Raw genomic sequence first — 22,687 nt, 5'->3', positions numbered from 1 at the left:
GTGAGCGGTGTTGGAAGTGGGATGTAAACAATCTTACATACATTTCTTTTTCCCTCAGGTTTTTTTTTTTGGAGGGGGGGTTCAAAACCTTCCTGAGAGAGCTGGCCTTGTGGTCATGATTGTATGCTTCCTTGGACCCCTGGAAACTTTTTTTGGGGGGGGATAGGAGAGGAAGTAGGGTAACCCTTTGTGTTCTTTAGTGGAACAACCTTGATAAGAGGAGAAATCTGATTGGCTGGCAGATTATGAGGTGCGAAGGGTCACTTTTGTTGTGAATTTCAGTAGTCTTTAAAGAGGCAGGTACTGAGGCTCCAGTACAGTACATCTTCCTTGGGATTTTTTTGGGGGGGTGGGAGGTTTCCATGAGAAGTGTTTCTTTGAAAAGCCTGGATATAAAAGGTAACATGTTATGGATTGACATTAAGCTGAGGTGTTATGGTTGAGGTCAGACTTGGTAAAATGCATGATTGGCTATTAAAAAATGCCTATATTTTTCTCGTGGTTGTTGCTGTGCCCTGTTGGTTGCCATGTGCTGCAATGATGTTACCTTGCTCAAGTGCTTGTTGATATTCAAATAGTTGACCCCAGGGCAGAGGTCACAAGGGTAAGGACACGCTGGATGATCTTTGACTTTAGGGAAGAAGCTGCTCTCGGCTGGGGCTAGGGCTAGGGCTAGGGCTAGGTCTGTTGTGGTTGGAAATGGGTTTGCAAATGCCGACAATGGATGTAGTGGTAGTAGCTCTGGAAGACTGTAACGAACGTGGGCCACATTGAGACTGTGCTCTGAAGTGGGAGAAAGGTACATGTGCAGCACAGATTTTGCAATAGACTTTATTCACAAGGAAGCCATTCCTGATCTGGTTCCCTGAATCTGTCCTATTTGATGTAATCTGTTAAATTGGATGGTGCCAGTCTGTTTTTGGTTCTAACCCGCACTTTTATGGGGGTTTTAAATGCAGCTTGAAATATTTAGAAAAAGTTATCACAAATTTAAATTATTTTAAACATAAACTGGCATATTCAACGAATGAACTACAAAACTATTGCCGTTCTACCATAAAAACTGGCTTCATGCAAACTCGGTGTCAGAAGACTAAAAAGTGACACTTTAATAGGAGAGAAGCTTTTTTGACACCTTTTCTGTTCGTGAGAAATGGGAACTTGGAAGTTCAGGGCAGCACAGTTAACATGTTATTGTAATCTCCCCCACGGACACAGTTCAAGAAGAGCAACTTTGCAGGATGTGGGGTTATCCCCCGTGCCTCTGCACATCCTGTTTTTCTGCTTGAGAAGGGATAAGAAATCTTGGGGTTGAGGAGGTCAAAGTTTTCTGGAGTGGAGGAATTTTGCGTGGGGGGGAGGGAGGAGATGTTGATTTGGTCCCCAGAGAGGGCAGACCAAAGGAATTTTGTTCGATTTGTTGGGTTTAACTGTGGAATGTTCAATCTGTTTACTGGAGGTTTTATGTGTTGTGGATTAGAGATAAGATTTTTTTGTGGGGGGAGTGGTAGACATTAATTTGAATTTGGGGGGGGGTTGGAGTCGGGCTAGGGTATGCACTTGTTGGCACACTTTGATTATTCGTTTAGATCATTCAGCCAGTATACTGGCTCTTTTAACAATCTATGTGCTTCATGTACGGCAACAACTCTTGCAGCTTAACAAATGAAATTGAACAGAATTGAGAATCAGTGTCGTGAAATGGTTCATGAATTTATCACAAGCTTGTGCAGTAGTGGCAACTTTGCCGGCGGACACTTGTACCAAACCAGAGGAAGACTGTTGAGGACGGACAAGTCCGTTTGATGCTTTTGTTGGGATTTGAACCTGGGCCACCAAAGTGGAGGAGGAGAGACGTACCGGCAAGTTTAACGGGACATCTGGCCCGCACCTGACTGGCACATTTTCTCTTGTTGACAGGTCTCATTGTCCCCCGCACGCTTTCACATTTATGTACACACATGTACCGTGCGGGATTAATGCAGTGGCTTGGTTCATCATCGATCCCTACTTCAAGTCCCTGGATTCAGAATATAAAACAGTACTGAAGTTGCCAAGCACTGAATTGCAAAAAGGGCTGGCTCACTTGCGAAATGTCATCAAACTTTTTCTGCCTACCCCCCACCCACTCCCCTATTGTTGCTCCCCTGGGCCAGCGGATATTGTGTAATAACTGTTCCAAGGAAGGTGGGGGGGGGGAGAGAAATCACATGACTACCCTGGTGCCCAGAAGGGGGAGGCAGGTTGTTTTGATATATGAAAGACTGATGGTTGCATGCAATTAGGTCTTCAAGGCCATCTGACTGTGAGCAAAGCCCTTCCCGGTTACCTGCTCCCCAGCTGCTGTTGGTGGTTGGCTCATCAGGCCTGCTGGTTTTTCCAAGAAGTGGTTTCCCTGTAGAAGCTGGTTGCCTGGGAGTTGAATGACACATGGTGGGAGTAATGCACCCATACATCACTCTGCCTGAGCTGATGGCCTTGGCATATTTTTCATCCTGAAATGTATTTCCCTTCTCTCTTTTTAATACTGTAAGTGGTCCTTTTCTTTCTTTTTTTGGTACTGAGTAGTCTTTTACATGCACCCTGTTCTGCTCCAAAGCAATGCTAAGAAACCCTTTGTTGGAATAAATGCAATTGTCTCGCACAGGGGGGTAGTGGTGCTGGATAAATGCCAACGATGTTGATATTTATCAGCCAGAGCACGTTTTGGTATGAATGAGGTCAGCCTTGTTTAGGAAATGCTTTGCAGCTGGGGTCAGCCCACCAGAAGTGTAAACTCCTATAAAATTTTGTGAACTAAGCACAGCTCTATACAGAGCTTACAGCCATGGCCATAAAGTGGCTCTTAACTTTCTCCCACTTTGCTTGATCCTGTGAGTTGTCGGTAGATTCAGTAGGAAGCTTATTTTCACCAAAGCACCCCATGAAATCCTAGCCATAAAAAGGTCAGCCTATAATCCTGTAAGGATTCGAAGGGCACTTGCCTGCTGACATGTACGTGTTTTGGAGTTATCTGTAAAATGAGTTATCTTTGGTATTGGATACTCTAAGGCAAAGAAATACACATCACTTTATTTAAGTTGAAGCAAACATAACATACCAGCTATTCAGTTAAAAACGGTGAAAAATAAAAAGGATAGCCATAATTGGACGGATATGTGCAAATTCTAGGCTTTAGTTTTCTGCTCAGAAGAATGAGTTCATTCAAGTCAGATTCAAACGGTTCAGTGTATTATCAAAGCCCTCAAATGAGTAAGTTGTGGGCGAGAGGCCTGCTTTAATTTAGCCATTAGCCAGCCAGTTGGACGGATTTGTGCAAATTCCAGCCAGTTGGACCCATGAATATTTTGTTGTGTTCCTGTACATGCATTAAAAGAAACTATGAGGTCAGCCTTGTTTAGGAAATGCATTAAAAGAAACTAGGCCATCCAGGGTAGTTGTGTTCAGCTGCTGGGTGCTCCCATGTGGAACTAACCCCCCCCCCTTCCCCCAAGGGACAGAAACCGCTGTGGTATTACTTGGCTCATGATATCTCTGTGTCTTACAGTCATCTCTGAGCAGGCCTTGAAAAAAAGGGAAGGCGGAACAGTAGCTCAGCCTCCCAAAATGCCCCTTTAGAGAGCTAGCATCTTTCTCTCCTTCCCAAGGACACTACATTATCGGCCCCCCCCTTTCTGATGTCCTGCCCTTTTGTTCTGTCCTGTCCCTTGTCACTCCTAAATTACGGTGGGTGTCTTCTGTTGAGAAGATAAACCAGAACAAGTCTTTTCACTTTTCTTCCCCTTTTATTTCTGCCAGCACTCTCAGGGGGGTAATGGGTCTGTTCCATTGTGCACTGTACAGGCAGGATACAATGAACTGGGTCAGTCTTATAACCTTGCCTTATGAAACAGCCATGTTATTATCTGGATGGAGCCAACTTGTTTTGACTGTATGAATATTTTGATTGGATATGTTTTAAACAGGGAGTTCAGTGGATAACCTGCTGGAGGCTCTTGGCAAAGCTGTAGATATTTTGTAATAAATATTTTGTGAAATCTGCATTTTTGAGACGTTACTATTTGTCTCCTGTGCACTCAGGCAAAACAGTACATCTACTTCCAAAACATCATTGTTTAGTCGATGTGAAGCAGAACCCTAATACTAGTTCCTTGTATCTCGTGTTGCTTGTTTTGCTCCCCTGAAAAAGTGTACTGTGAATCTTACAAGTGGTATTGGTTAGAATATTTTGACTGCTGGAACACCCTTGATTTTATTGGTGTTAAGGAAATGATTGTTTGGTTTACAAGGATTTAATAATATGTTTTGAAGGTGAACATCAGACTAGGGAGACACACTATTTTTTCCCCTGGGCGTGACTTAAAATACATACAACCGGCAAAGTACTAGAGGGTTTATTTGTGCAGTGCTACATGTAATTATTCTCCCAGTAGTGCTATCAACTACCTCTTCTCAAAAGTACTAAGTCTTGTGATGAAGGGTACTACATTTATGAAAATCTTTTCTTTTATATGATGGGTTTTGCCCTTACCCAACATATATATTGATATACGTTGGGTAACGGCAAAACCCGTTATATAAATTAGCATCTCCCTAACGCAAAACTACATCTTGAAAATCTTGTCTGTTTCTTCAACTTCAGGGTTTTGACGAGAATGGCAATGCCAAGAAGATCAAAGTGGAGGAAGAGCCCTACAGCAAGGATGCCATCATCACCTCGGCCTGGTCAGCGGACGGGATGGCCCTGCAGAGGCCCTCTGCCTTCAGGCCCTGGTCCCCCTCGGCCCTGGGTAAAGACAGCAAGGGTCTGCCAGAGCACGGGACCGTCCTGGTCCGAGACAGGTTGGTGTCCTCCTCTTCTCAGTTGGTAGCAAACAGTTTCAGATGGTATTAAACTTCACAACCAAGCGTGGTTTTTTTTATATTAACTTTTTTTTTCCCAGCTGAAAATATTGACTATTCGAAACGGCAAGATACCCCCGCCACCTTTTCATGGCTAAAGAGGGACACCACAAGGACTGATTTTTTAGCATTTATGAAAAGATTCATACGGCTTTTTAGCTGTATTAAGTTCGCTTTTGCAACACTCTGTGTTCCATGTTACCAAACCATGTTTTCTGTAGCACTAGGCCAGTCACAGCGACTGTAATTCTAAGTTGTGTGCATAATGAATTGAAAATTTGGGTTCAGCTCCCAAGTCCGACTCCTCATAATTCTGACGCCTCATAAGTCCAGAAAAAGCATGTTAAAAAGTCCATAAGTCCGACGCCTCATATGTCCGACGCCTCATAAGACCGACGCCTCATTGGTCCGACAAATGCATATAAAAGTTCCAATGGTTTTTTTCAGCCCATAGCATAGATCAATGTCTCAGAAAATCTGACGCATCGAAAGTCCGAGGTTTGATTTGACGCTCGATACGAGCGTATGAAGACAGCGCTAGGAACAAAACTGGCTCCCGGTGTCAAGTATGGTGTACTGTGTATGACACATAAAAACATATTTAAGATTTGAAAAGTACGGTATTACAGTCAAAAAATGTTTTTATTTAAGCGAAGTATCATACATCATTCTTACATGTAGTGGTATTTTGGATTAAAGAAATACTGGACCAGTGTACGAACAGTGCAGGTAGTCTGCTTGATGCAGTATTCCTAACAGGGTCAGTACCGTGGGCACGAGTTGGGAACAAAGTTGAATCTCGCTCGCAGGCGACCCGTCGCATGGGCCCTGCACTCCTCCATGTTTCACAGTCAATCGCACTGACGCCTCATATTAAATCAGACACCCCGTTGGTCTGACGTCGGATGTATGAGGCATCGGTCCCATCAATCCGACGACTCATTATTCTGACACCTCATAAGTCCGAAAATTCAAATTTTTGAGGCGTCGGACCTATGAGGTGTCAGACGTATGATGCGCACCAGAAAATTTGACAGTTTAACATGGGTCAGAAACACTGACTGATTGATTGAACCTTGTGAGGGTGTCACATAGAAATCACTCTGGGGTTATACATGTATGTCCTCAGGGATGAAGTACATGTAGACGGTCCCGTATCCTGAGATTTTCTTTTTTTGGGGGGGGGAGGGAGTTACAATGGCCAAATTGTGGTCTTTACCGATTCTGGGAAGGAAATTCTAGGGAGGAGTTTCGGTGTTCATGCTAATGAGATTTACATATTCATGAAGGAGTGATGTCATCTGAGGCTGTTGCGTCATCTTATGCTAATGACAATTCCATATTCATGACTGAGACAGTGATGTAATCAGAGGCTGTTGCACCATCTTATGCTAATGAAATTTCCATATTCATGACTGAGACAGTGATGTCATGGGAGGCTGTTGCGTCATCTTATGCTAATGACAATTCCATATTCATGACTGAGGCAGTGATGTAATTGGAGGTTGTTACAGCATCACAAGTGACAGGAAGTTTTGGAGGGGTTTTGTGAAGCCAGTTTGGGTTTTTTATCTCACTGTTGATACAGTGATAGCAGGTGTAAAAGAAAGATACTAGAAATACCAGATTTTTTAATTGGATTTCTTAGTTAATTCTTTACCTCCATAATTTTATCAAGCTTGTGGTTTTTGAAGTACATGTAAATTTCAGCAAAACAGCTTGCTGAAAGGCCCACTGCCCAACGGAAGTTTTTTTGATGCATTATTCACGCAGTCATGGCCAGCTTGAGTTGAACATCCTTGGAGGTATTTCCCTCCCTCCAGCAGGAAGAGTCGTCAGGCGATAAAGTTCGCTGACCTTATCTTCCTGAGAAGTTGGCCCTCCGCCAACGGCCCGGAGCTGGTCGGTTCTCCCACAGCTGTCCCAGGGAAGGGGGGGGGCTCGTTTCGAATAATAGATCTCGTTAACGCGTGGTTGGGAGGGGGGGGATAAACCCCGCTACGACTCCTGATCACAGCGTCATAAAATCTTTCTTTCATTACCGTCAGAGAGTGCAGCCATGCGACCCACTTTGTTTAATTATGGGAGAGGCATAATGTGTATGTAGGTCACACTGGGACCCCCTTTCGCAGAATGCTCTATGCACGTGGTCACCATTCCACAATCAAAGTCTGTGCAGACAAAGTGAGCACAAAATTCTTTACGAGAAATTTTGGAATTGCGCCAGTAATTTGTATATATCTATCTGTACAGTTACGCAGTGTTCAATTTATTGAGTTTTTGAAATTGATTATTCAGAGTGACAATTGGTTAAGTGAGGGTGCAAAAAAAATAGAGACAAGTTGTGGGGTGCAGTTACTAAAATAAATTTGTGTATACTTATCTGTTGAAAGAATTATGATCATTTCGGACGTACCCGGTACATGAACGTTGTGTTGTTGATTTGAAAGTTGAAAGAAGAGCCAAAATTTTCATGGTTGTTCCCAAAGTGGCACAATGTTATCTCTGGTGTGAATTTTTGGAAAGGAAGGGTAGTGCAAATATGTTAAATGCTTTTGGAAGTATCCTATAAACTAAAAAAAGGTAATAGGGAAAGAAATATTGTACTGGCTGCCGTCCAGATGGTTTTCTAATTTTATACTAGCCCCACTAGCATTACTCAAAATGGTTTTGGATGACCCAGTTTTGCCCTATGTGTAAAGGAATATTCCATCTACCTGTACACTTGTAATTTATTGCATGTAATTAAAGTCAAGGCAAGAAAATACACACAAACTGAATTATGTATAATTTTTCTTGGTTAGCAATTTTAGCTGCCTGTTGCTATTACATGTAGGGCCCTATATTTTGAAAGGTATACCTTGATATGTACCAAAATGGTCAGATGTTTGAAATTAAAGTGGAGGTTTCTAATCATTTTACCAGAATTGTAGACAATCATGACACAACAAACTTTCTTTTCAAGGGGAAAAATGGGCTAGCTAATGTTAACAAGTTAACTTCAAACGGACCCAAAAAAACGTGAGTGTGAGTGTTTGCAAAACACTGACGTGTTTGTTCCTGAAGATTGATAAGGCTGTTGGCAGGTGTCAGGCACCATTCAGTCACCCTACATTCCATTTTGGACACCAGGTTTTGTTATGCAAAACACATGCAAAAGACAGGACTTGAACTTGGGCATGGTATTTTCCAGTTGAAGGCATATGAAAGGAAAACGCCATGTACATATGCAGATGCTGCAAAGTCCAAAAATATGTGCACTGTGCAAATGTATCTAAAAGATAGAAATCGTCATTTCATAAATTGAAACAAAGTTCAGCCTTAGAAAAGTGAGGTCTTGTGCCAAATTACGTTCAATTCTGCATTTGTTTTGTCGCCATGCACAGTACATGTACAGTACCTCTACATGTGATTGCCTTTTGAGTCTACCCTAAAATGGGCCCCATCGGGGTTGAAAGTCTGTACCTTGGGTTTGTTTACACAGGGCAGGAGTGTTAGAGCTGGGCACAGGGCGAGGGCAGGGGTCTCGGTTGGCAGAGCTCTGGCCTGGAACAGTGGAAGGCCAAAGCTGGTGCCCTGTGGGTGGGAGGATGGCTAAGGCTAGGTCAGGCCGGCTAGACGACTGTCTGCTGTGGTAGACAGGGAGACATTTGACCCAGCCAGATATGTGACCTCCTGGAATGTTCCCTTCCCACTCCTCCTATCCCCCTCCCCTTGTCTCATTTTGTGCAAGAGATTCTTGTTATATGTTAAGGAATAGCAAAGCAGTTGTACTCAGTGTTGTAATGGAGACCACTTGACCATATGTTTAGATGACCAACACAAGACCACCACACAAGACTGGACCTCAAGGTTGAATAAGCCTTTATGCCAGTTAAATTTCAATAAAATCTGGCACCCTGAGTTATCTGATTGCACATGAACATAATAATTTGAATTCCCCAGACTAAAGACACTTTTGCTGTACCTTGTGATTCGGGGCAAGCTTTTGCATGGCGACCTTCATCTCTGGAATGGACTGGTTCCTTTGTGCCCTTCTTATCCATTGAGAACAGTGTATTGTTGCAAGGCGTCTCTTGTGTAAAAGCTTGTCTAGATCACGAGGTCTGACAATTCAAATTGTTATGTTCGCGTGAATTTAGAGCACTTAGTGTACCTGTACCAGATTTTATTCAAATTTAATTCACAAAAGGTTTATTTGCACATAACTCACAAGCTGAACTGTGAAGAAAGACGTCCTTTGTCTTTATCCACCCAGTTACTTCTTGGATGGTCTTGTTTCCAGTCTTGGGAATGGTCCCGTGATGGTCTTGATCAGAAAACTGGTTTGTAAGAAGTTTTCATGCATGGTCCGTGGATTCTGAATAGTTTCCGTGTGTGTGGTTCTTACTGTACAGAGGGTTTTGCGTGGTAACCCTTTTGCAGGACAGTTCTTTTGTTTGACAGGGAAACCTCCTTTGAACAGAAGCACTGGCCTGCAAGATGGCAGCCAAGCAAACCCTCTGTACCGGTATGTACCGGTACTTGCACACTGGGGTCTGGCATCAACATCTCTTGTCCATAGGTTTGTCCCATTGTCACTTGACTTCACACATGTTGGGCTTACGCGTGGATGCAGATGTGCATTCATGTTTACAAGCTCTGTGGAAAGTGGAAAGTCCAAAAGATTGCCAGTAAACCCAGTGGAACTGACATACGTGTAATTTACAGACAAAAGGGAAAATAAACCCTACTGCCTTCTCCTTTTCCGATAAAAGAGGCCCATCTTTGTCATCAAAGCAGTGTGCCGCTTCATGCCAAGAATCGTTCATTGAATGCATTACTAAAAGACGTTTTCTGTTTGTCGCATGCCCCAACTTTTGTGTAAACATGAAGGCCTATATTTGAGATCTGCTCCCGCTGATTTGAGTACTCATACCCAGAGGTCCATGCCGCTTCAGCGGTTTGCATTTTAGAGGTTGCATTTCGTTGACTGTACATTATACATGCGTGAGTACAACATATGGTTGTTCATGTATATAATTTACATCTGCCTTGTACGTGTCGGTCATGTCATAAAGCAGGGGGATTTTTAATTTGGAAGGTTTTGTTTGGGATATTTTGAATTGGTTTCATATGTAACCTTAACTTCTGGTGAAATCAAATAGTTGGTGTGAACAGTAGGTCACAGTTGCGCCTGCTTACCAAGCGTGGGACTTCATGGAGCCAAGTTCTGTTAAGGTGATTACCCCAACTGAAGTCAGCGGAGAATTTGATTGTCTCTTTGGGCATTGATATTGTGACCGGGAGTCCCCGGGTGAATGCTTGCCATGCATGGTTGGGCTAGGCGGGTTTCATTGTTAGTGGGGAAGATTGATAGGCACTTTTTGTGTTCCAGTCCCCCTCCCTTTGACTGAATGCATTTTTACATGCACGTTCACCAAGGCAACAGCTTGGAAGTGGGCAGAGAGGGGGGATATAGGAGTCACACAGGTTGTATGTTCGTGTTCGCTGGAACCACCAAAGTGTAGGAGATTTTGAGTGATGAGAGAAGTTGTGGTTTGCAACGAAAGCAGGATTTTAAAAATCTGGATTTTATCAGTTTGGAAGTCGTATTTTTGTCAGTCAAATGAGAATGCAAATGTCCTTGTACCATGTACTGTACAGGTGTCAGACCATGTATTGTGTAACAGTTGGCTGCTGCAGGCTAGTTCAGTTCTAGTTTTTTTAGAATAGAAATATAGAGTCTGCTTGTTTGATGTCACAGTTGTGCTTTTCCTACAAGCTAAAACTGTGGTTGACCGTGTTTGCAAAAGTAGAGTAATTAACGAAGTGTTACAAATCCCACGTGCTATCAGAACTGTGGATAATAATATGCGTAATATTCTAAATGCTAATTGAAAATAGAACCTTATTTAAAATTAAAAGGACAGTTCTCCATTTTGCAGAGATTTGCATTCATTTAAAATAGCATTTTAGTTGAGCTTGGAAATTCGTTCGTGATACATTTAGAGCCAATAATTTTATCCGTTTCAAAAATGGGTACTTTCCGTTTCGCCAAATCTCGAATTCCGCTTCAGAAATTCAAATTCTGTTTCATACCTTAATTCGTAAGCGTGAAATTGGAGAGCAAGTTTTAAACTATGCATGGAAATCATTGGCCCAACCACATTGCCTCCCTCCCCCCAAAAAAGAAATAAAAGAAACAAAAATAACAATGATATTGTTTGGAAATACTCGGCAATGTTTCCAATTTTTTTATCATTTTTTTATCAAATTAAAAAAAAATCCAGACAGTAAATACTGCATACCCCACCCCTTGGTTTCCCACCGGCGTGCGATCACCAAACACTTGCCACAATTAATCAACAGAAAATTCATGTGCCACTCCTCATGTATGACATCAGATCATGTACATGTACAGTGAAGTCACAAAGCAGGTCTTGCATGTAACAGTCGTTGATCACAATATGTTAATGTTGGACATCGACCCGCCATTTTATTTGGCAGTGGTGTGACAAATTCAGAAAGTTAAAGGAACCAGGAAATAGAAATATTTTATAAATTTTACTAAAACCCTTGAAATTGCATCTTTGGGTTTCAATTAACCTTTTTTTAAAGTTTTGTTTTGCAATTTTTACCCATATTTTGATGCTTTTTTGGTTTTATGCTAATGTTATTTGCATATTCATGACCAGAACCATGATGTCATCCAAGGCACTGAATCTCAAGGTTGCACTGATTAGTGCACAGAAAATTTTTAGATTTTTTTAACCATCGCTTTGGCAGATTTTATTTTCTTTGGCAATTTATTGCTGTGTAAGTACATGAACATGTATATGGCAATAATCCAGCAAAAATCCTTTTCACAGAAATGTTCCCAGATGGCAAATTTGGAATTCTTAATTTGAACATGAAACCGTGCAACCTGAATCATGTCTTTCTGGATTTACCTCAAAGCAAAAGTGCTCTCACTTGTCCAGAAATGTTGGTCGATTTTTAATGTTTGAAAGAGTGCAAACTCCAAAAAAGATGTCAAACAGTCTTCATACATGGAAGAAGAGTACAGAGATATACAAAAAGTGATTCTAAGAAAAATTCATTTCCTTGTTCCTTCAACATTAAATCTGAGCCTTCAAATATATGTTTGTGACTAAAAACTTCTCTCTTTATTGAACATTTCCGAGGGCCCATTCAGCCATGGTACACCAAGCTGACTAGGTTTCATTAAATTCAAGAAATATGTAATTAGTCTTCCGTTTCGCTACCGCGGTTTCATCGTTTCGCCATGCGGTACTAGCCTTGTCTCAAGGCGTCCATGAGGATTCACAGACTAAATTCCCCACCTGTGCAATAGTCATAATGTGTGAGTAAGAACTTGTTTGCGCCTTGATTTCATTGCTAGTAGGGTGCCAGTGTGTGTGTACACAATGTACTGTATCGTGCCGCTGCGCTGTGCCGGCACGGGTGGGGCCCACGCATGCCATAGCGCTTGCAAGTATTGGCACCGGCACGGGGCGGACGACCCAACCATGTGTTGGAATGGTGCAATTTAGCATTTTTCCAGCGTAATTCGTTCATTAAAAGCAAGCATTTGAAAAGGGTTTGATAGGCATTTATTTTTTAGCACTTTGCAGAAAAGTTTCTCTACTTTTTAAGCCATTCTTAGATGGAAATTTTGCGAGTTCTTTCTCAAGCAGTGGATTGCGTTTCAAAGTGTCGATTCCGCGAATTCCGTCCGTTTTCCGGGATCACGGAAAATCATTGGTTCTATACATGCACGTTCAATCCTTGTTGATCTTTTGTGACTGGAAGAAGGAAGGACATCCTTCATCTTGCCCTCCCATATGGTGTGGGTGTGGATTTGAATGGCTTGTAGGGGCGGGTTCCAGTTTGCCGCAGGAGGTGGGGATAGGTTGAACGGCCTTGCCTTTCCATCAGTTTTTCAGTTCAATTTTTTGGGGTTGGCCCAAGAGGAAGGACTCTTTTGCCATCAGAGTTCCAGTTGTCTGTGCATTTTCACCCTCCAGTTCACGGTTTGCAGTATTCCTCTGGCCACTGTGGTCAGGCCACTGGCCTGTTTTGCTTTGTCCAGTTAATGAATGGTCGCTCTGGTCTCTGTGCCTGTCACGTGACCCTGATAAGCTTGAGAACCAGACCAGCTGTGGTGAACTTGCATCATGATATGGTTGGTTCATATGTAGTTGTTGATTGGTCAGTACGATCCCAGACCGATGTCCGTACGTGTGATCCTCTTTTTTTGTGTTTGTTTAGGAACGATATCTTATCCTGCAAATAAACCCAGTGCTTAGGGGAAGTTCGTGTTTCTCCTTCACAGTCTTTTTTTTTCTTTCTTTTTTGTTTGCATTAATTGCCCTTTGTTTTTCAAATGAAACAGCACCTTAATTAGTTTTTTGGGGGGATTACTTTGTGTAAATTTCTCTGTTGCAACAGGTACATGAGCTGGCGCCCATCGATCTGAGTGTTTGATGGTGTCTAGGTCATCATATGTGATATGTTAAAGAAATGACACACTGGCTTGACCTCCTACTGTTGGTCTCTAAAAGAAATGCTTTACAAGATGGAACTGCGGACAGTGTTATTGGAGACAGACCATTTCTTTGTCTGGATGTTACTATACAAATCATTCATTTATTCATATAATAGAAATATTTATATATTTAATCGGTCCGCATTTATAAATAGAGAAATTTATCTTCCATGGGCAGATTAAAGGAATATTAAAACAGCATGTGAAACACTCAAATTTTTACAATTAAAATGCCAAGATACACAAAATCTACATGATGAACATTAAGACTTCACTCAAAAATAAGAATAAATTCAGAAAAGGCAGAGGAAAATGCTTTAAATTAATACTAAAAATATTTTAGAAATTGAAAATCGACTGGCATTTTTCATGTGTTATTCTTGCTTTCTGTATGCCAAAAGATGCAAGCTTGCAGTTGGCAGTGATGGCTACACATTTGTCGTAATGGACATCTGCAGTTGTTTTTGAATAATTTCCATATTTATGGTTGGTTTGTCTCCTTGCCTTTTTGTCTGTACAGCCGCGGCATCCCAACGTACCTCAGCATGGGTCCGCCGGTGCTACTCAACCCAGAGAGGGTGGTGCCCCATACTGCGGCATCCAAGTAAGTAGATCAGTCTGTCAAAGACTGTCTAAACTGTCTTAAATCCTACAAATTCTTACAGCAGATTCTGCAAGTTTGTCTTAAAATCCTACAAAATTCCTGCAATGGATTTTCTCAGTATTTTGATGGGTTTTAGCATTGTACCATTCAGCCACCATGCCTTTACAACCGAGATGGAATTTAAAGGTTTTTTGATGGACAATGTGGCATTTTTTCACTGTATAGTGTTTTTTTAATTGATATATTTTTTTTCGGAATTGATTTGGTAAGATTCCCAGCTAATACAAAGCCAAGAGAATTTTAATAGAGAGGAGGGAGTAGTTGGAATTCGACATCTTTATTTTATATATCTATCTACCTTTCATTTTTATCCTTATCCCATGAAGTTAATGTAACTTGATACGTGTTGACCTTTCGGGTCCCAGAACATTCAAAAGGAAAATTTTTTGTCTCTTGTTGATTATCTCTTAGTTATGACAGTCACTATGCCCCCAATGTCACTTTGGCCCCGCCCAGCAAGCCAGAAACTCCTCAGAAGAGCGATGGGCCAGACTCAAAGGACTCTAGCTCCGAATCAAGAGACAGATCACCAGGTATGCTACAGCACTGTGGCCTTTTTTTAATCAGAGGCACAATGCCACAGTCATTTACCAATTCCAGCTTTTCATAAGTGGCTATTGTGTGGTGACGTGCAGTTTTCATTCAACTCCGCATAGTAGCCAATTGGAACCAAGCTTAGAAATTCAGATGTGATCTTTTTGAAGTCCTGACAGAAAACACTCACTGATTGGCTCATTTGTTTACATGCGGAAGGTCAAAGGGCATTTTAGTGAGCTCACCTTGTGATGTACCTGTATTTGTTTTTTGGTGCAGAGTATTAACAAGCCTACATGCTTTCCTGGTGAATCATTGTCACACGATCGCCAGTCACACGGAAGTCCAATCAGAAGCTTGAGAGCTTTGTAACTTTTGAACCTCTATCCCCTCATGTTAGAATCTGGAGGCAGCCCCGCCCACAGGAGGCGGCTGGAGGAAGATGCGGTTGCCACAGAGACCAGTATGGAGCAAGAGATTGAGCTGGTGCGGAGTATGCTGGAGGGGGATGCGGTGGAGTCGCGCGCCGGCCGGGAGAAGCTGCTGCATGAGCTGGCGCGGATCCGCATGCGACAAGAGGAGAGGTTGCAGGGTGCCCTCGCTGCTAAGAAAGATCTCCAGCAGGTTCGTCACTCATGGTTATCTTTTTTTGCTTTCCCTCTTGAAAAAAACACCCTACAACCTAACCATTCCTCAAGTCTGTGATCTGACTTTCTGCAACATACTTGAGGACAGCTGTCATAGTTGAGTCTGGAGTTAAGAGCATCAAGGAACGATTGCTGAAGAGTACAAGGGTGTAATTTAACCTTCATGAACAAGAATTGGTTGGGCTGTTTCTGTTTCATGATTTGCTTTGAGAAGATTTAATTACTACACCATTGTGGATAATTCTCACCAAATTGAAATTTCAAATGAAAATCTCTGACAAATTACCACCAAATTGATTTTTAATCATGACTACTAAAACGCACCCTGGTCCATTTGGAGAACTTGATAAATTTGAATAGGACTTGTGAAAAACTTTTGTTGTGGAAGCAGAGCCAACATTGCCTGACGAAAATCACAAGGAATCAGTGGACTTGAACAACGGTGTTGTCTTCTCTTTCATGTACAGGAATTGGAGTTTGTCCGAGCCGCAAAGAAGGAAAAGCTGCGCGAAGCTGCCGAGACCAAGCGCAACCTCCGCAAGGAGAACGAGCGGCTGCGCACCGAGTACGAGCGCCGGCTGCGCGAGCTGAGCGACTCCAAGCAACACCTGAAGAATGAGCTGGAGTCGCTGCGAAACCGCAGAGGGTCGCACGAGGGCGGCGCCGGCAAAGAGCGCGCCCGGCTACGTGCCGAAAATGACTACATGCGGGAGCGGCTGGACGCCGTGGAAGCCGAGCGGGATGAGCTGCAGCGACAGCTGGCAGAGCTGCACAAAGTGCAGGCATCAGCGATGAAGAACAGCGAAATCAAGGACGCGATGAACAAGAAGTATGACAAGGACGATGGGAAGCGGAAAGCTGACACCATGACAACCGAAGGTTGCCCGAAAATGAACAGCCCCTCCGCCAGCCCTAAAGTCGCCACCAGCGCTTAGATAGAAGCAGAATGTGGAGAGAAAAATGGTTTAGAGGAACCAAAGGAACGACGAGGACTTCAAAGTTGGGATGGCATAGGATATCTTCCGGTCAGGAGTCAGTCAATTTATGGTAGAGGGATGCACTGTAAATAATGCGAGAAGTTGAATTTCAGCAGTTTGGGGGGGGCAAGGTGCGTGTTGCCCCAGCGCGGAGGAGTGCATGAACTAAAAGTGTAATGTGCATGTACATAAACATTTAAGCATCAACTTTTTGGGAAGTAGTCTTTGCCAACATTTTTATATATAACAGGCGCTGGCCTTTTTTTGCACGCATTTTGATGCATGTGTATTTGGAAAGAGGAAATTGACTGGAAATTAAAGATGGGAATTTCTTACATCTCGTAGCTAAAATTTCGTAGCTTGTTCACCTCATGTACAATGTAAAATTTAAGAAACAGAAGTCAATTTGTCATCAAAAGTTTGCTTTGAAAACTTCCAATCATTGAAATCTACCTCATTTTTTGCTTTTAAAGAAAAAGAAAAGACAATACAAGCTTGTGTGGAATGAGAAATGCTATATATATAAAATATACGGTGATTGAATTGCATAAACTTCCAACAAGAGTGCTGCTATATTAAAAAGCCAATACAAATTGTCTCAGTATATATATTATATTTTTTTCCGTAGCGACAGCCAAGTGGTGCGTTTTTACCTCGAGTGTTAGGGGGAAATATGACTATTTTTTGTCGTTGTTTTTCCCGGGGAAATCAGGCATTAGAAGAGAAAAAAAGGTTGGTTAATGGAGATTTTTTTGTTGCTTGTTGTTGGAAAAAAGCTGATATTGATAAAGCACATGCATTTAAAGCACCCGTTGATGGGTGTGTGCATACTCGCACTGGCAGAGAATACAAATCAGAGAATGCGTAGATCGTGACGCCAAGTGTTAAACTTAAGACAGTGGCCAGTATTATATCCCGAAACGCACGTAGAAAAGAATATGTTCAAAGGTATTTTTCAATGTTGGTTGTACATGTGTTCAGTTGTGTCTTAGTAAGTTGGACTTGGCTTCAGGTCATGCTGCGGGGATGTGACCTATGACCTGATCCGACAGGGGTTGGTTTCTGTATTGCTTGAAAAAAAAAAAGCGGTTGTTACAAGTGTATATATATTCAAATGTTTTGGTGCCTTATGTATCAGACTGGATGTTTTGGGACATTTTATGCTGCATATTGGAGATTTTTGTCACGCTTTATCATTTTTCTGGTTTTGTTTTGGTTTGTTTGGTTTCAAATTTTTTTACGCGTTAAACTGTAAAGTTGCTCACCAGCTTAAGTTTTGACTTTCTTTGTACAGATGTAGTATACCTTCCTCCAGAAGGTAATGGTATGTTCCGGTGTTGTAATCAACATGCAGAAACGGCAGGTCAGGGTATTTGGATTCAGGGGTGGATGTTATAACTTGTGAATAAAATATATAGAGTAAACAGATACAAAATATATGGAGATGAAAGCCATAACTGATACCAAATTAACTGCCCTGTTGTTTGCAGCTCATAAATTTTATGTTTATAATTTTAAAAGATTGTGGTTCTAATTTGTCCTCATTTTAACCATTTTTCCTATTTTTTTCACATATTCAGAATCTTTTTTGGGTCAGGAGATACTTGTTGTGATGCTTGTTGCGAAACGATAACACTGTGGTCTTGGTTTTCCTGAAATTCCCTGATTTTTTGGAATTTCTGAAAGAAAAATAGTATGGACATAATGCCCCTTCAAACCAGGCGTGGTATTTTTTGGAGCCTTAATTTGTTTCAAAACATGCTGCAGGTTTTTTCTTCTGAAGCCTCCTCACATCCGCGTCCATTCCTTGTTTGAGTGGACAGACATTCCGGTGAAGCTTGGATCAGTGCCAATTTGCTGCAGGACATGGGGACAAAGTCATTACTTCCCCAAATATTTACCTTTTCCTCTGAAATATTGCAGATTGTACAATAACGGCTCTTTTCTCGGGCTTAATCAGGGTGAGATTCTGGGGAGCAAAGATCACCATGCCAACTAGTTGTATAACCTGATGAGATTGCCAGGGAATTGGGCATTTGCCAAATCAGGCATTTTGGTGTTTTCCACATAATGAAACTTTGATTAGCTGGCACTGTATAGTTTCCTTCCCCCTCTGCTAATCACATTTAGACCAATATTGTAACATCACGCTCAAAAATTTACAGGGAATACAAAGGCAGATTGCAGAAACTGAATTACACATCACGGGTACAACATTTGAGAAATGCTCTTTTTTGGTATTGATGTATAAACATGTATATGTAAATCATTGGCTAAAATAAAACTCAAGTGAACCTTGCAATGGGTTGATTTTTCGTTCTAAAAAATATGAATAAGACCGTTATTGCATCTTTTCAAAAGGTGGGAGTATTTATTTCCACCTAAGCTTTGTAATAGCTTGTCATTTGGAACTGAAATACAAATTAGGAAGCCGAATAGATTGAGCTATATTTTTTTCTTGATTTTTTTTTAAACAAATGTATAACAGTAATGTGGCAAGAGTGGTGTATATTTGCAGTAATTAGTCAGCGGGATTAGCCCTTTGTGCGTGGCTGTACGCACACTGTACAATGTTCAAGTTGGCTTTACAACAGGTGCTCTTTATCCAAAGATTGACCTTGCCTCATTGAAATACTTTAACCCAGTTGGCTCGCTGTTGCCAGTTTTTATAAAGACTGAGGTGGGGACAGTAATGTAAAGTTCCACATCGATTTGGGCGAGTTGTGCAGCACACGTCTGTGAGAACTGGCACAATATTGTCTGCTCGAAAAGTAAAACCGATTTTGGGAAATTGGACAAAAAGCATAAGGCCATAACCTGCGTGTACAAATTGCTTCCTTTAAAACCGCCTGTTTGGTAAGGTTCTGACTGGAGAGTTGGCAGGCATCACCTAGGCCTGTAAAACGCAAGTTCAAAAACACTTGTACAAATTTGAAAAAAAAAAAGAAAAGGAAAAAAACGTCGCTAGGTAAACAGATGCTGCATGAGTAATAAATTTAAATATAATAACAGAATGGTTTTGCTTTTATGTGTTATGTATCTGTTCTATTTCTTCTGCTGTTGTTGACTGTAGACTTGTCAAGATGGAGACGAAATTGAAATGTAATTATTTTTTTCTCCTTTTTAACAACATAGATGTTCCATACGGTGTGATTTACTGAAGTATCTTATACAGCTTCTTTACGTCTTCAGTTGCAAACATGTTATTAATAATTGCCAACAAAAACAGTAGCGTGTATTGTTGCTTTTAAAATCAGTATTTTTTTTTCAGAAATGTTTTACCACGAGAGATTTGATATTGGCATCTTCACCTCAAATAGATAACTTTTATCCTGCGTTTGCTTATAATAGATATTGTAAGCTTAAACCGCAGCTAAGTAAAAATGATAGATACTTTGAAAGTATGACTGTTAATGCGATTAAGAATAGTGGACAGTTATTGTGTCTGGTGCCTAGTTGCTGTGGTACTAATTGTGAAGGGATCAGCCTCCCACTGTGGCACCAGTCTGTTTTGATGCCAAGACTCGGGGCATTTTGGGCAATATGCCTTCGGCTGTTGCCAATTGACTGCACTACAAATGACCAGCCGCAGCCGCAAACAGAAGGACTGACTAAAAGCAGTTGTCAGTAGCTCTTTGTGTAAATTTGTCATGTGTGAACAGCGAAACCCCAAGCTTTTCAGTTGTAAGAATGAATGTAAGGTATTCATGTAGATTTTGTTTTGGCTTTGTTCCCCCCCCCCGTTTTATTGTTGTCCTTGGTCTTGTGTTTGAAGGGGGAGAGTTTATGCACAAGAGCATGCAACAAAGCTAGGATTTGATGTGTACATGTATACATTTTGTAGATATGAAACTTTATGCATTGTGCTGGTTTGCTAATACCATGCCCAAATCTGTGGATAAGTCGTCTGCCCTCCCCCCAAAGGATAGGTATTTGCCTCACATCAGTTGTATTAATGTCACATATACATATTTAACGGTGTTCTGTTGGGTCCTAATTATGAGATACAGGAGTTAATTTACAAAACGAATTGTGCTCACCTTTTTGATTTTTTTTAGCCATAAGGATTTTCTCATGAGTAGGCATGGCTAAAGCTTTGTGAAGTTGATTGTACAGTAAATGCACTTGTCATTGAGTTGTTAGAGACGTTTGTGGTTAAAACAGCTTTATTACCTTACCATTCATTTTAAAGTTTCAGCTTCTATGTATAAATTAAAATAACCTGTGTATACTTAACTCGGCTGTTCATGCAAAGTATGTTATATTGAAAAGCAAATTCAAAATTTAATTTGTATATATTAATTATTATATTGATATTATAGCAAGCGAAAAGAATTATTTCGACACATTATGTGCTTGTATAATGTACAATGTATATCATTTTTTGAGTCTGCAAATAGGACACCACAATCTGTAACAACATTATTACAATTATGTGACTTACAGTCGTGCCGTCATAACAACAATGAACTGAAATTGTCACGTTGACTTTGTACCGAGAAACTAGCTAAAACTATCAATGTCAGTGGGTCGATTATTGCCGAAGTGAAAGATTTGTTAAGAAAGAGGGAAAGAGGTTTTGAAAACGGTACTGGGAATAATGAGCCAGTTCGGTATTCCAACGGCGCATGCCCAAAATAAGCGCGTCCGGGGTCAGGGCGTCCCCACGCAGACTCGCGCGTGTGCTTTGTTCGTCCTGGTTTTTTTTTTTTAAATACTGAACTGGCTCATTGTTTTGGTACGTATTAGTGACCTAAGCGTGACTCGTCTGGGCTTGTATTGAAACTCCGCAGTGCCGGCCTTACATAGTGCTGTGGTGAAAAAGTAGTGATTGAAAAAGAAATGAATTGGACTGGTCAAATAAAATGTATGCTTAAGCTACCTCAGGGAAGAGATTCTGTGATGGCTCACATTGCCTGTGTCTTGTCAGTTTTCCTCATTTTTTGTTCAAATCTGAGATTTGTGAAAGTTGCAGGTTTGAAGTGCTACTAACTGGGGTCTTATCTCAAACCACTGTTGCCCATCATCATCATAACGTTATGACTTTCTTATCAGGAGGGGTGCAAAATGCAAATTTGACAGTGGGACATTTTACCGCCCTTTTTGGCCGCCATGAATTAGTACCACGTGCCACGGCACCATGCTCTGTGGAAATATTAGTCTACCAAATTGTGGCGAGGTGAGGCACCAGACGGCTCAACGCAGGCTGAACTCGGCAAGACAAGCATGGTGGATTCTCGGTAAGTGGGATGAGGTTTATTTTCAATTGTAAGCTTCCTTTGAGCTGTTGAATTGCTGCGGTTACCGTGGAGTGCATCCGTAGTTTTAAATCCACAGCAACAGGTTACCATTTTGAGCAAAGCCGGCCGAAATACTGTGTGTCGACTTCGATAATTCAACAGGCCGCATCTGAACTAAAAACAGACTCGGGATGCCACAGCTGTGAATCGAGAGTAGACGTCAAAATTCTGTGCTGATCCGAACTCCACTATAGAGCTGGAAAAAAATCAGCTGGAAAAAATACTATTTCAGAGGATTTGGAAAGAATCCCATACACGGACGCTACTAATTTTGCCCCGCTGTGACCAATTAGCTATCTGAAAGCAATAACACCCTTAAAGAGTCACATTTTTGCAGAGAAACAGAAGTTTTCAGACCAGTACTTTTAGGGTTTGTTATTAAGGTGTCAAGCGGCATCAATATGTGGAAATTTTGGGGAAAGTTCCATACTACAACAACACTTATTTTCCCTTAAAATATTATAACAGCCATCAGAAAGTTATAACACGTCTTAAAACTTGTAAAAGTGAAATTTAGGTAGGAAAATTCCCAAGCATGTAGGCCAACTTACAAAATACTTGAGTAGACTTTCCACCACTGTGGAACTGGCACCAGGAATCAGTAGTCTTTTGTCGTGGATAGGAGAAAGATTACGTGAGGCCATCTGCCTTGGAAGCAAGAAACGTTTGTTTCCATGAACTGTTTCCAAGGATGGAAACTATTTCTATGAAGTCGGTTTTTCCAGAAACAGATAGCCATGTACAAACTCCCATAAACACATTTTGGCTGTTTTGATTGTGCCAACTTTCTTTCCATCAGAGCTATCTGTGCAACCAAATTTCATACATGCCTTCTTGGTGAAGTTCGATGTCAGATGGGGAGGTTTATTCACCTTATATCCTCACTAAAATGGTGAAATTGTTGAGCATTTTGCCCGACCATACTACAGAAAATTTGCAGCATGTTCATTACCTCTCAGTAATTGTCAGCTGTGTGATAGCTTGACCAATCACAACACAGCTCCTATCTTTCCCTTTTGTTTTCGTGACCCATCTAAATGAAAGCTGAGCTGTGATTGGTCATTGGAATGGAAGCAAATTGGACCAATCATGGCTTTCATCAGTGGCTGACAGGAAAACAAAAGGAAAAGACA

General features: G+C 41.4%; 1 protein-coding gene and 1 long non-coding RNA gene across 2 annotated transcripts in view; both read left to right on the top strand.

Annotated features, from left to right (window-relative positions):
- Positions 1-327: 327 nt before the first annotated feature.
- On the top strand, positions 328-21,140 carry LOC110976481 (uncharacterized). The gene is made up of 6 exons (XM_087147352.1): positions 328-399; positions 4,643-4,842; positions 13,953-14,036; positions 14,508-14,629; positions 15,031-15,254; positions 15,745-21,140. The coding sequence occupies exons 2-6, from the start codon at positions 4,739-4,741 to the stop codon at positions 16,210-16,212; spliced, it is 1,002 nt and encodes a 333-aa protein (XP_087003478.1). The 5' UTR covers positions 328-399; positions 4,643-4,738; the 3' UTR covers positions 16,213-21,140.
- Positions 21,141-21,240: 100 nt separating this feature from the next.
- The window catches only part of LOC147796385 (uncharacterized), a 29,335-nt gene continuing 27,888 nt past the window's right edge, over positions 21,241-22,687 (top strand). Inside the window, exon 1 of the long non-coding RNA XR_015428012.1 lies at positions 21,241-21,494. This is a non-coding gene — a long non-coding RNA (uncharacterized LOC147796385). The remainder of the gene's footprint in view (positions 21,495-22,687) is intronic.

Source organism: Acanthaster planci, linkage group LG16, assembly GCF_054643075.1.
Source record: "Acanthaster planci isolate LZ-2023a linkage group LG16, COTS_SCS, whole genome shotgun sequence".
Lineage (NCBI taxonomy): Eukaryota > Metazoa > Echinodermata > Asteroidea > Valvatida > Acanthasteridae > Acanthaster > Acanthaster planci.
This window is presented reverse-complemented; position numbering and strand designations above follow the sequence as displayed.